General features: G+C 34.0%; 1 protein-coding gene across 3 annotated transcripts in view; it reads left to right on the forward strand.

Moving 5' to 3' along the window:
* The window catches only part of ZEB1 (zinc finger E-box binding homeobox 1), a 243,306-nt gene that overhangs the window by 203,277 nt on the left and 25,553 nt on the right, over positions 1 to 14,476 (forward strand). For 2 of the 3 annotated variants that reach the window (XM_027775617.1, XM_027775619.1), the window contains exon 3: positions 10,480 to 10,539. The exons of the other annotated variant lie outside the window; for it this stretch is intronic. In XM_027775617.1, coding sequence (XP_027631418.1) covers positions 10,480 to 10,539 — 60 coding nt within the window. The remainder of the gene's footprint in view (positions 1 to 10,479; positions 10,540 to 14,476) is intronic. 3 annotated transcript variants of the gene reach the window in all.

Here is a 14,476-nt window from a genome sequence, read left to right on the forward strand (position 1 = left end):
TATATATATATATATATATATATTCCCCTTGAGTCTTCATAATAATCCTATTTGGTGATTTCCAATTTCATAGATGTGGAAACTAAAGACTTAAGGACTTATATCATTCTCCCAAGGTTACCATGATTTTTTTCTTTATTGGAAATGTCATAAAAAGGAAATCATACAGTGTGAAATGTTATGTACCTGGATTCTTTCACTCAGCATGCTTTTGAGATTCATTCAAGCTCTTGCAAGTATCAATAGTTAGACCTTCTTTTTAGTTTATCCATTTCTTTATCTTATGAGAGAAAGAGAAAGAAAGACAGAGAGACAGCACCCCCAAGAGGGTCTTATCACCAAAATCCACCCCTAGCCTCACCCAGCCCTGGAACCATGGTACACATGTGCCCAGCATTCTCATGGACATCTCCAGATGCAAACCTGAAATCCCCTGCCACGTGGGTCAGCATTTCAGTGTCAGATTTTACACACGTGCCACTGTCTGGCCCTAGCTGGATACGTTTTGTTGAGGAGAAATAGTCTAATGTATGGATATGTCACAGTTTGTCCATTCGCCTGTTGAAAGGACATTTGGGTTGTTTACAGTTCTTAGAGACTGTGGACAAAGCTGCTTAGAAACATTAATACACAGGTTCTTGAGGTGGATGGAGGGATTGTGAATAGAATTTTTCATTTATCTAGAATAAATACCAAGAAGTGGGATTGTGGTTTCATATGTTAAGTATTTATTTAATGTTTTAAGAGACTGCCAGGTATTTTGCAGAGTGTTTGTGTGTAGCCATATGAGTGATGTTTTCATGTGGACTTAACATCTTGTGAACTTGTTAAACTCACTTATCAGTTCTAGGAATTCTTTATAGTTTCTTCGGGATTGTCTATGTGGAAATCTTATCTTCTGTAAATGGGAAGTTTTCTCTCTTCCTTTCTAATGCATATACCTTTTATTTCTTTTTATTGATTTACTGCCCGATGTCAAGGGTGGTAACAGTGGATGTTCTTGCCTTTTTCCCTGGTCTTAGAGGAAAAGCACTCAGTCTCTCACCTTTAAGTATGTTAACTGTAGCTTTATCAAATTGAGTAAGTTCTGTTCTGTTTCTAGTGTACTGAGAGCATACATGGACAGACATTTATTTATTTATTTATTTATTTATTATTGCCAGAAGATACATGTGCTTGCCAGAGAGAGAGAGAAAGAACCCCTCAATGGGGCATGGTCATCCCTTAATTATTTGCTCTACATTTTTGCAGGTTTTGCAGCATGTGTGTACATGCACCTGGGCATGTTTTTCAAGCTGCTGTCGTGGGGATTCAGATTGCCGTCAATTGCGTACAGTCCATTCTCCTATGCACAGGGCTTAACAACTGCACCGTGGAACTAGCCTATGATGCCGATCCTTTTTTTTATTTTTAGTTTTTCCACGAGCAAGATAGACAGGGAGATAGGTATCTCCAATAGGGTCCTTACACCACAGTCCAACCTCAGCCCTAACCAGCTCTCGATCATGATCACACACACACACATTCACACACACACACACACACACACACACACACACACACATATCCACCATGTCCATGTTCAGGGATGTCTCTGGGCACAAACCTGGAACCTTACTTGAGTCAGCCTTGCAGAGCATTGCAATACTGCTGCATGAACATCATACTCTAAGATGTTAATTTTTAAAAAATGCTTTTTCCATGGGGCCAGCAGATGGTGTAGTGCTTAAGTCACTGGCCACCCACAGAGCTAGATGTGATTCGAGTTCCAGACCCAGTGGCTTCAAAATCAAACCAGGTGCCTGGTGTGTGTGTATGTATGTACCCATGATCTCAGGAGAATAGAGGAGAAGGTATTGTGGCATGACCATCCCCCTGGAGGGTGATTTCTCACTTTTCCTCTCACTGTCTCTGTCTCTTTCTGAAGAGTGCATGTGCATATGGCAAAAACCTCTAAAAAATGCTTTTTCCACATCATCAAAATGTTCAAGAGGTTTTGCTTCTTTAGCCTGTGTTAGTACAGTAGAATGAAGTAATGAATGTTTAAATATTGAACAAGTCTTGATTCCCTGGAAAGCCTCACTTGTTCATTTACGTTTAATTTACTGCTAAATTTGACTTGCTAATATTTCGTAGATTTTATGTGTCAATATTCCTAAGGGATATTGATCTGTAGTTCAGGGTTTGTTTATGTGCATGTGGCTGTGTGTGTACTATTGTATGGTTTTGGCATTGGAGTACTGCTGGCTTTTTAAAATGAGTTGGGAAGTAATTTTTTTTTATCTTCTTGAAGTTATTTATTGCACATTTGGTGTATTTCCTCTTTAAAGATTCAGCACAATTTGCAAGTGAGACTATCTGTACTTAGAGTTTTGGTTTTGTGGGGAAAGATTTTAAACTCCAAATTCAATTTTTACAAAGTTATAAAAATATTCAAATTATCTATTTCAAGTTGGATTAGTTTTAGTAGTTTCTTATGTTTGAGTAATTGGTTCATTTCAAAGTTTTCAAATGGATGTGTATAGAGTTGTCCATAGTGTTCTTTTATTACCTTTTTAATATCAACTGACTGTAGTGATAATTCCTCTGCATTCTTGTTAATTAGTAACTTGTGACTTGTTTTGTTTTGTTTTGGTTTTTGCTTGTCAGCTTGCTAAATTTTTTTCCATCATTTTGGTCTTTCAGAGAAGAAGCTTTTCCTTTCATTGACTTTTCTCTTTTTTTGAAAGGATGCATGCACTTGCTAGAGAGAGGCATAGAGACAGATAGAAATAAAGAGAGAAAGCACCCTCATGGTGCATAATCCCACTGTAATTTCTTTTAGTTCATTTTTCCATCCTTTTGAGATTTTGGACACAAGCACACACACACACACACACACACACACCAGGAATGTTTGTTAGGTACCTGGGCCAGGATTTGAACTGTGCTATTAGCCATGTGTGATTTGGCTGCTTTAATTTTAAGGCCATGGAGCTGGCTCTAATTTTATTGATTTCTGACTTTATTTCATTTCCTTTTGTTTTCTCTGAATTTATATTGCTCTTTTATATTTTTTAACAGTACTTTATGATTTTGATTTGAGTCCTTATTTTATAATGTAAGCAGTTAATGCTATACAGTTCCTCCTAAGCAGCATCTTTGATTTCTTTTTTCATTTTCCTCTTTAATCCTTGGATTCTTTTTAAGTGTATTTACTAATCAGTATTTGGAGATATTCTTATTTTTTTGCATTTTACATCTAAGTTTAATTTATGATGCTCATAAAACATATTTTGTATAAATTCAGTTCCTTAAAATACATTGCTTTTTATTTTGGTTCTTATTTACAATTTTGGATATGGTATGTCTTCATGAATGTTATATATAAACTTGAAAAAAAATGTTAATTTTTCTAGTTGAGTATAATAGTCTATAATATCAGTTCTATAGAGTTGAAAGTGTTACCTACTTATTCTGGATCCTTGCTGTTTTTTTGTATATTTGTTCTGTTAATTAATATGAGAGGACTATTAAAGTCTGTTATATACGGATTTATCTCTACCTCTATTTATTTTTTTGCTTCTCTTGTTTCAGTTAGATGCATACACATTTAAGATTGTTATGTGTGCTTGGTGAGTTTATCTTTATCCCAGATAATTTTCCTAGCTCCCTGATAAATTTCCTAGCTCCAAAGTATATTTTGTCTGATATTAATATAATTGCTCTAGCTATCTTGATTAGTGTGATTAGTGTTTGTATAGTGTAATATAATTTCTCATTCTTTAATTTTAATCCATCTATATCATTTTTAAAATTATTTTTTGTATATGGCATGTAGATGGATCTGAGTCCCTCCCCCAATCTTTTCTGATAATCTCTGTCTCTTAGTTTGGCTTTTTTAGGCCATTTATACTTAATGTAACTTGATGTTTAGATTTAGGCTTACCATTTTATTATTAATATTTGTTTTCCATTTTTTTCCCTCTTTTTTTCATTCTTATGGTTTTTCTTTATTTGGATCATCTGAATTTCTTTTTAGTATTCTATTTTTTCTTACAATTTTTATTTCATCTTCTTTTGTATATTCAATCACATTATTTTGCTTACAGAGTGAATATTTCAACAGGTGAAAATTTTTCCCTAGTCCAGTTGAAAAAACTATAAAATATCTTTAACAGATAATACCACATTTCTTTGTCCCATTAATGCTTTGTCTCCCTATTTTTCTTCTAAATGTCCTTCCTCAGACCCTACTCTTTCACACACACTATATCTGGTATTTACATCCATATTCTGTGTTTCTATATTTTTTAGTCAATCAGTTTCAGTCATACTGTGCATACACTCAGTATATATCAAGATTCTATTTTCATTTACTTATTTTCAACTATATGTCTTTGTATTTTTTATTTTTAGTATTTGATCTATAGTTTAAAATGTACATACTTGTCATAGTCTACTTAGAATCAATATTTTACCATTCCAAGTAGAGTACAGAAACTAGTTTCATGTAGGTCATATTACCCTCCTCTTCTTTATAGTTGTAGTTGTCATAAGTACTGCATCGTGTCTATGTTCTTCTTTCATTTCTGACATTTTAAGTGCCCCAGATATAATTTCAGCTTCTTTCTGACAATATTCTTTTTGTAATTATTTTAGAATAAGTCTACTGGCTACTAGTTTCCCTTTATCTGAAACTATCTTTATTTTACTTTTATTCCTATCATAGGATCTATCAATAGAATTTTGAGCTTTCAGTTTTGTTTTGTTTTGTTTGAACTCTTTAAGAGATGTACTACTTCTTTATGGAATTCATAACTTCAGATGATGAATCTTTGGTGTTTTAAATAAATGTTCTCTTATAGTTGTATATCATTTTCTCTGGCTTTTCTAGTTTTTTTTTTTAATTTTAGTTTTTAGAGTTTGATTGATGATTTTTGACCTAGATTTGGGGGGATTTTATTTGTTTGAGATGCAGTGAACTCCTTGAATCTATTGGCTACACACACACACCTCACATGATTTTCAAGCTGCCATATCATCAATGTTAGATATTTTATTTTATTTTCCCACACATACCTGAGACTTTACTTTTTTAAAAATACTTTTATTCTCTAATGATGTTTAAGTTAGTTAAGTTCCATTGATTTACTGCCTAGTTGACTAATCTTTGCTCTTTCATCTCCATTTTTAAAAATAATTATTTATTTAATTAAATTAACTGTTATTATTTTTTAACTTAATCAGAGAGAGACAGAGGGGTGGGGGAGTGAGAGAGCAAGCTGCCAGGTCTAAGACTTGAACCATCATTGGCCTTGTGGGAATCTAGAACCTTAACTACCACACCACCTGCTGGCCCCTTCATCTCCATTTGTTATTAAGCCCATCCAATGAAGTTTAAATGTATTATTACTATGTTTATAGTTCTATATTTTCTCTTGTTTCTTATATATATCTTCCATTTACTGAGATTTTCTATCTTTTTATTCTTTTCAAGAGTGGTCACCCTTACTTCTTGGAACATATTTATAATAACTGTCTAAAAATTATGTCTGATAATTCAACATCTGTGCCTTCTAAATGTTACCATCTTTGGGTGAACTTTTACCATGCCAGTTGAGACTTTCTTGGTTCTTTGCAATGCAAATGATTTTTGGATTGTATCCTGAATATTTTGAGTGTTAAAGAATCTCAGTATTAATTAAATGCTAAAGAGTATTTTGACATTTTCAGAGTGGTTAGCAGAACTTACACACCTATATTCAGATATTAAGCTCCAACAAACTTTCTGCAGGTTGTGGTTCCATAATCAGTTTTGTTTTCAAATCTTTTTCAGTGCTGTTCAGCTCCTTCCTAGCCTATGGCCAGTCTGGGACATGAGTAGTGGACTATCCCTTACTTAGGTTTTTAAAAGTTCGTAATCAGATCCACACATGAGAAGTCTGGGCATAAGCCCAGGAGTTCATAAACAACTTTATGGGATCACTTTCCTGTGACCTTCTCCCCCTTGTGGTATCTAATAATTTCAGTTCTCTGGGACTCCCATTTTCCATCTTGTAGCCAAAACTATTGGACTTTATTTACTACATTTTGCCACACACTTTGTGCAACTATATCTGTAGGAAGAAGAGCTGCAGGAAGACAAGAGGAGAAAGAACTCGGTAGGTGTTTTGTACCACTGTTGTGAGTCAGGGCCTCAGATTGGAGAAGCTATTTCTTTTCCCTCAGAGCATTGAGTACTGTACCTTCAGGCCCCTTCTGTGGCCTTCTCTTTAGCTTAGATAACCTGAGGGCTAGAGCTTGAGAGAATAGAGAAGGGAAAATAGATATTTCTCCTTTCTTTGAGCTTTTTTTCTGTTCCTTTAACCTGAACTAAGGGGCTGCTCCTACTGCTTTCTCTGCTGTGCCTGATTGTCCCCTTCTAGTGTTTAAACTCTCTTGAATCAAGCCTGGGGGTGCTGGAGGTTGTTTGTTTGTTTTTGGTAAGAGCAATCATTCTGTAGTACTTTCCGTTCTAGTGGTGTCTCTCTCTCTCCAGTCCGTTTATGATTTAACTTCCATAGTCTTCAATAGCTGCTTCAGGTATTTTTCCAGGTTTTATTAGCTTCATTTAATAGGAGACACAGAATGACTTATACTTTTTCAACCCTAACTGAATCTGGCCTCAAGTTAACTTTTTATCTTTGTCTAAGTTAACATGTATTTCCAGAGGCTGTGAATTATATATATATGGTGACTTTGTTGGGTAGTCATACCACAAATATTTGCATGACTATATGTGTATATGTATATGTGGGCATGTATTTTTGTATATATTTATGTGTATACTATCAAAAGACTAAAAGGGGGGAAATTAAGCTGTCTAGAAAAAATGTACACTGAAACATTTATTCCTAGTTAAAGTTTGAACACTTAAATTTTAATTTAGCAATATTTTGGCTTTTGCTTTTGGGGTGGATTTTCTTTATCAGGAACAGTAGGGTGGGAACAGCAAAGACCAAGCTCAGGAAGCCTTATAGAATGAGAGAGATATAACTGACTCTACAAATCAGATTACAAAAAGTTATTTATTCAGAATGGGTAATGGGATTCTGGACAGAGGGAATAGCTTGAGAAAAGGTATGCAATTATAAATGTCCATGGCACATATGGATGTGTATAGAGGTAGTGACAAAACTAGAAAAGAAAAATCTGACTTAGACCCTTACCATACCCTATTAGAGCATCAGGTCTGGGGCTCAATTGTGGTTGGCCATGTGGGAGCCCAGTACATTAGCCACTATGCCACCTGCTGGCCCCTCATACATAACCTTTTGAATTGGCTTTTCATGCTCCATAATTTCTTAGAGATATATCTAAGTTATTGCATGTATCAGTAGTTTGTTCCTTGTTGTTACTGAGTGGAATTTCATGACTTATATTTCAGAGTATACTTTGCTATCATTTAGGGGAAAGATAAGTCTTACTACTCAGGAATTTTTCTTGTTTATATATTCGATTTGGAATTTAGACTAAAAACAAAAATCTTAGGAGCATTCTCATGTCCCTTTAAAAAAAGTCTTTAGGAGAACCGCATGCATAATATATTGACATCTTACATGTTCGTAGATGTGCTGCTCTGCTCCCCTTCTATCTCCTAAACTAGAAGTGAGATCAGAAGACCTAAGGGAGAATGCTGCTTTAGAAGGATTTAGAATAGCCCCTTCAAGTACACTCCCATGCAAATGCAGGACGGAACCTAACCTGTTCCTGAGCAACACATTTTGCAGTGAAAGCAGCATGCTGGAGTTACAGGCCAGCATTTGGACATTTTCTGTCTTCATCAGGCCATGTGGTTTTAGCTATTCAACCAAAATTCCAACTCAATAATGAGGGAAAACATAGAGACTGCTAGTTTTTAAAGTATGAGAAGTCTAAGAACAAATTCTGAAATGTGTTAAATGTTCATCTAAAGCACCTAGGTTGTATCCTAAGCAGAGTTCAAGGAATGAAAAATTTAGTAAATCATTTAATTGAATTGAAGACAGTTTTAAGATCATCTATAATAATGACTATTGGTAGAAAAATTATTAATGTCCAAATGTCATTTTAACCTTTAATGTCAATGTTAGATCCTATTTTAGCAAGTAGTAACTTACTGTTTTGATTCTCGTTAGAGAAGAAATAAAGGGCATATATATACAATAATAACTATGTTACCATTATATGATAACCATTTGTCACATTATTAGTTTTCAGAAGATGCATTGGAGAGGGGGAAAGGGAGATGTTAGAGAGAAAATACTTGTTTTTATCCTTTGCCAGGAATTTTTAAATTGTCATTTTGTTGATGGAAAGTATAAAAATGAGAATTCTTCAGCAAAGGTTAATCTCATCATTATGTACTTTAGGCAGTGTTTTGATGTTGATTTAAAGAGGTTTGTGCATATTTTAACTATATTTCATATAGTGATCACTGTTAAGTACTAGTATAAAAGTTAATGAGTAGAGAAAATCTACTGAATAAATTCATCTACTAATCCAAGGCACTTACAGAAATGCATGCCTTGATGTGATGTGAAATTTTTACTTGATGAATGCTTTCTAAATTTAATAATTAAACTTAGGAGAAATCTAAATCAAGATTTTTTGACTGGCGTATTTCACTTTGACTTTATAAGTATTCTGATCATAATTACAACATATATTCTGCTTCTAATTTTTAAAAGAGAAGTTTTTCATTATTTCATTTTTTATAAATGTAGATGTTCTTTAAAAGTTATTGTAATGAAATGTACCTGAATAATTAAAACATACTTTGTGGTTGCCAAAAAAACTACACATTTATAGTTTTAGTATGAATAAAACTATAATGCAAAATATTTATTTTGAACCTAGTCTTTTTTGAATACGGCAATCCACTGTAAACATAGAAAGAAAGAGAAGGTAACAGGCATCCAAAAAATGTCTGTCCATAGCACTATTATTATTTGTTTCTATTTGTCAGCACTTAGACTAACAGAATAAAAGAAAAAGTATAGTGCCTGAGGTGTGTACTTTGGGCACAGTGGCATTCAGTTCAGTTAGATTTCTGGTTTTCTGATACCTAGGTAGACATGTAAGAGTATACTGGTCAGATCATTATTATTATTATTCCAATTATTTTTTTAAACAGTCAATCACTATTTCTCATTTTTCTTGTAAAAAGACTTTACCATCATGAAATACTTCTCAGACCAGAGTTTAAAGTCTCTGTATTGACTGACATGCATGGCAATCCCTTTTGAAAAAGCAATGTAACACACTGTAAAGTTATATGCAATTCAATGTTATAGAAACAAGATTATGATGATGATAAATAAAAAATAAAAAAAAAAATAAAAAGAGTATACTAGTTAGTAGGCTTTGGTGCATCAATCTGCATTCATGTTCCACTCCTACCACCCAGTAGCTACAAGTCTATGTGCAGGTGGTTTTACTTCTCCAAGCCTCAAGTTTTGTTTTGCTTTTTAACTTATAAAATGAGTTTAAACAAACATTAAAAGAAATAGTTCAGGGAACCAGCAGTTAGCGTAATGGCTATGTCGCTGGACTCTCACGTAGTCGACCGTGGTTCGCGTCCCGGACCCGGTGGCTTAAAACTCACACCGGGCGCATATGCGTGCGTGCCCAAGATCCCAAGAGGAGAATGGAGGAGAAGGGATAGCAGCGTGACCATCCCCCCTGGGGGGTGATTTCTCACTTTCTGTCTCTATGTCTCTCTCTGTCTGGCGAGCGCACGTGCCCTATAGCAAAAACCTCTCCAAAAAAAAAAAGAAAAAAGAAAGAAATAGTTCATAAAGCATCTGGGACAGTACCAGAAAACAGAAATTTATGTACTGGAGAAGAGAATTTTTTTTTTTGGGGGGGAGGTTTTTGCTATAGGGCACGTGTGCTCACCAGACAGACAAAGACAGAGAGACAGAAAGCGAGAAATCACCCCCGAGGGGGGATGGTCATGCCGCAATCTCTTCTCCTCCATTCTCCTCTCAGGATCTTTGGGCACGCATGCACACCCACCCGGCATGCGTTTTAAGCCACCTGGTCCGGGACGCGAACCGCAGTCGACTACATGGGAGTCCAGCGACATAGTCATTACGCTAACTGCTGGTGCCGAGAAGAAAATTTAAAAAAAAAAAAAATTCTACCATTTATAGACAGAGGTCTTCTCCTAAAATTCCAAAAAAAAAAAAAAATCACAGTATGTTTAAATCCTAAAATACATATAATTCCAGAATATATATATAAATCTGTGCTGACTTTGCTTCTCTAGGATACCTTTGTGTGTTTGTTAAAACTATCTGCTTAATTTCTTGAAGAAGTTTGATTTCTGAGAGACACATTCTCATAAGTGTGCATAAATGAAAAAGATCAAAATTAAATATAATCTGTACTAAAAGTTTTCTTTTCATATTTCTACAAGTAAAATGTTTGTGACACATGGATCTACTTTTATCTCTTGTTTTTTGATTTCATTAGGAAAGGAAGGGCAAGAAATCCTGGGGCCTGAAGCTCAGGCAGATGAAGCAGGATGTGCAGGTACTTGCTGTGTTCTTTCATACCCTAGTCTTTGAAGGAGGTCTTTTGTGTCAGAGATTTGGGCATTTGTGAGTCTCAAATTTATTCTTTTATCTTGCCCTCTTTAAGTGTTTAAATACTTAGCATATTGGTCACTACATTAAAAATTAGAAATTAATATTCTTTAAATACAGTGTAAACTTAGAGAGTCTGTAAGTCTTTATAGATTTTCCAGCCTATAAAGATGAAAAGTATAAATCACATATAATCAAAAAATAAGTGTTTTGAATGATAATTTGAACTTCTATAATTTTTTTTACCAAAGTTGTAGAAATGAAGATCTATTTTGAGTTTCATTATTAGTTACCAGGATCTGCCTTGAATTGCCCACAAAGATAGAAAGCAGAAGAGAGAACAAATACCATGGGTTATCCATAAACCGGATGAGAATCATGAAAGTTGATGAGTGACCATCTCACAGCAAACAGGAGAATCAAAATGTCTTTTTGTATTTTCTATGGTTGAAAAAGGCTGAAATGAAGTTGAATTGTAGTAAATAAGAAAATTTCTTCAAAGTGACTTTAAGTACATACTGCCCGAGGCTTAACTCTATTCCTCAGTAAGGGATTCAGATCATATTCAAGAAGCAAAAGAGCAAGTGGAAAACCTAAGTCAAATCTTACATATGATAATACCAGATACTTTTATTGTATCCCCTGAATCAGCTAGAAGTGTTAGAATATACACTTCGAAAATGAGTTCCAAATTATTAAAACATTTCTTCAGGACCAGCAAATGACGTAATGGTTACATTGCTGAACTCCCACGTAGTCAACTGTGGTTCGAGTCCTGGACCCAGTGGCTTAAAACTCATGCCAGGCACATATGTGTGCGTAACCAAAATCCCAAGAGTAGAATAGAGGAGAAGGGATTGCAGCATGGCCATCCTCCCCTGGGGGGATGATTCTCACTTTCTGTCTCTCTGTCTCTCCAACAAGCACACATACCTATAGCAAAACTCTCAAAAAGATTCTTCAAAATAGTTTGTGTATGTAACCATAAATTAGGTATTTCTATAGGTATTTCTATCATATAGTTTTAAGTAAATTTTCTTTTTTTCTTTCTCTTCTGTGGTTAACACTTACAGTCTTTTTGTTTATTTTTACTTTGTAGTCTGTCTTAGGAATTGTCCGTAGAGCCTTATAAATTGTCTTACATTTTGTAAGATGAATATGATTCATGGTTAATAAGTGTCAAAACAGATTTTTATATATGATATAAACATTAGCATTTTCATATTTGTCAGTTCCATAAATCAAAGAATATCTCTTTGTGCTGTTATTAAAAGTGAATTCTAAATTAATTAAATAATAGTGGAGTACGCCCTGAATGTAGTGCCTGTAGACTAATATTTCATATTCTGCTCTTACTTTAGTTTTGTGTAACTTGTATGAATAATGCATTCAGGTATGCTTGTTATCAAATATTTGTCATGCTCACCTACAGATTATATAAAATATTTAAACTGGCTACCTATCATTAGTAAAACAGTAGCATTAATGAACCCAAAACAATGCTATTTATTACTCTGTTATCTAATGTTAAATTTTGATGATTTAAAAATATATTACGAGAGTTACAGAAGACTACTTGCCCTTCTAGACAAAATACTACCAAAAGACATCAAAGAAGCTAAAATAGTTCTCAGTTACCTTGTATATCAGTATTTTATTTCTAGAAGGAACACTGTTCACCATTAATTTTGTTTCTGTTGTTTATTTATAACTGAGATAGCTTTTTTTTTTTTAAGAGAGATTTTTGCTCTAGGGTACATGGACTCAGTGGGGAAGCAGAGAGAAACAAAGAGACAAAAAGCAAGAAATCACCCCTCGGGGGGATGGCCATGACACAATCCCTTCTCCTCCATTGTTCTCTCAGGATTTGGGGCATACACACCCATGCGCTCCATGACTGGAATCACAATCGACTATGTGCGAGTTCAGCAACGCAACCATTGTGTAATCTGCTGGTCCCAATTACCTTTTAATGAATAGATCCAATAAATTTTTTTATACCTGAATTACTCAGTTCATTATACATCCTCAGAATTATATGCCAATATATAGTTCTAAATTTACAGTATTTAATCTCACAGTTTGTTCTTCACTATAAAAATGAATGCCTTTAGTTTGAAGTTCTGAATAGTATATACATTTTCTCCTCCAAAATGATCACATTTGGAAGATAGAATAACCCTGTATTAACCGAAACTGATGTGAAATATAGCATCTCCTCACCCATAAGAAGAGGACCCCTGTTGTGCTGTTTCCCTAGTGCACAGGGAGTTAGGAGGAAGCAAACATTTAGTAAAGCTCTAATAAGTGTAGCTTTAGGAAGGAAGATGGAAATTGAACTAGGAAGACTTCCAAGCAGTTTTAAAATTATGTTTTCCTTTGCTTTCTTTACTTCCTTGACTTATAGGGAATTATATGCTGACAAAAACATGGTACTTTAGCAATTGTAGTCTGAGTTCAGTATTCAGAAAGTGAAAAATTCACCCAAAGCATCATTCGTTCCTTCGGAGTATCCTTTTCTTTTGTACATAGTTAGTAATTTGACAAATTTTCAGAAATGGAGGAAGGAAGCCTGATGATATTTTATTCTGGATGGGAAAAAAATACCAGATATTGGTGGCCAAATAAAAATGTTATATTAAATTGTTTGCTCTCTCTAATTTATGATAATAGTCATATAATTCTATATATTGACAGTCAGTTCTGAGGTTTGTCATATCTAAAAGGAAACCAAATTATATGTTTCTGTATATTTGCTCATCTCTCTAATATTTGAATACATAAGTTAATAAGTCTTAGGACCAAGAAATTTCCTTACTAATTGACCTTTTCATTGTGTGTACTTATCAACACTTTAAACCTCATGGGTAAAACCATGGATTTCTGGTCTAGATTTGACATTGAGCTTGGTAAATGCAGATTCTTGGAAATAGTAGAGTATAATATAGTGGAAAGAGCCTGTAATTTAATACCAGATACCTAATACCAGATTGTCTGACACAATAGTAATACTTTTTCCTATGTGACCTTAGAAAAGCCACCTAACTTTTCTAGCCCTAATCCAAAATTTTTACCTCGAAGTTCTGATGTTCACCATGCTGGGCTACTTTAAGGAAAAAGCTAAGAATTACTTAGCACCTACTACGGGCCATGTACTAAATAAACACACCAAATTAATTTAATCCTCAGCAGCATTAAGAGGTACTGTTATTTATTCACGTTTTATACTATGTAAACTGGTTATATACTGTCTCACAAATTTCTTAATGGAAAGAAATTTTAAATGTAAGTAGCCAACAATAATTTCTTCCATATTAAAAACATTGACATTTTAAATATCACTCTTATGCAAAATCAACAGCAGTTTAATATCTACTGTTCATTTTTTTTAAACCAATAAGCTCTTCTTTAAGGGTAAAATGTTATATCATAATGTTTACTACTTCAACTCATATTTCTATTCTATGTATTTTATAGAATTTTATGCTAACAATATATATTTCCCATTTCAAGGTATTTTCATAATAAACTGTTATTTTTTAAGTTATTTATTTAAATTTATTTTTACTATTTTTTTTTAATTTGACCAAAGAGAAACAGAGAGAAAGAGAAAGGAAAAGTGAAAAAGCAAGCTTCCAGGTGCAAACTCTACCCACAATCGGCCATGTGGGAGTCCAGCACCTTAACTGCTACATCATCCGTTGGCCCTCAACTGTAAATATCTTTAAAGAAAAAAATATATATAAATTGAAATCTTTATTTAATTTCCAAGGACCACAGGGATCTTAAGATTTTTTTAAATTATGGATTGATTTATCATTTACCATTAGTAGTCCACAATACAACATATTACAAACTTTAATTATGAAAGAAAATGTTATTGG

This window comes from Tupaia chinensis, unplaced genomic scaffold (genome assembly GCF_000334495.1).
Source record: "Tupaia chinensis unplaced genomic scaffold, TupChi_1.0 Scaffold000578_2, whole genome shotgun sequence".
Taxonomy (NCBI): Eukaryota; Metazoa; Chordata; class Mammalia; order Scandentia; family Tupaiidae; genus Tupaia; species Tupaia belangeri.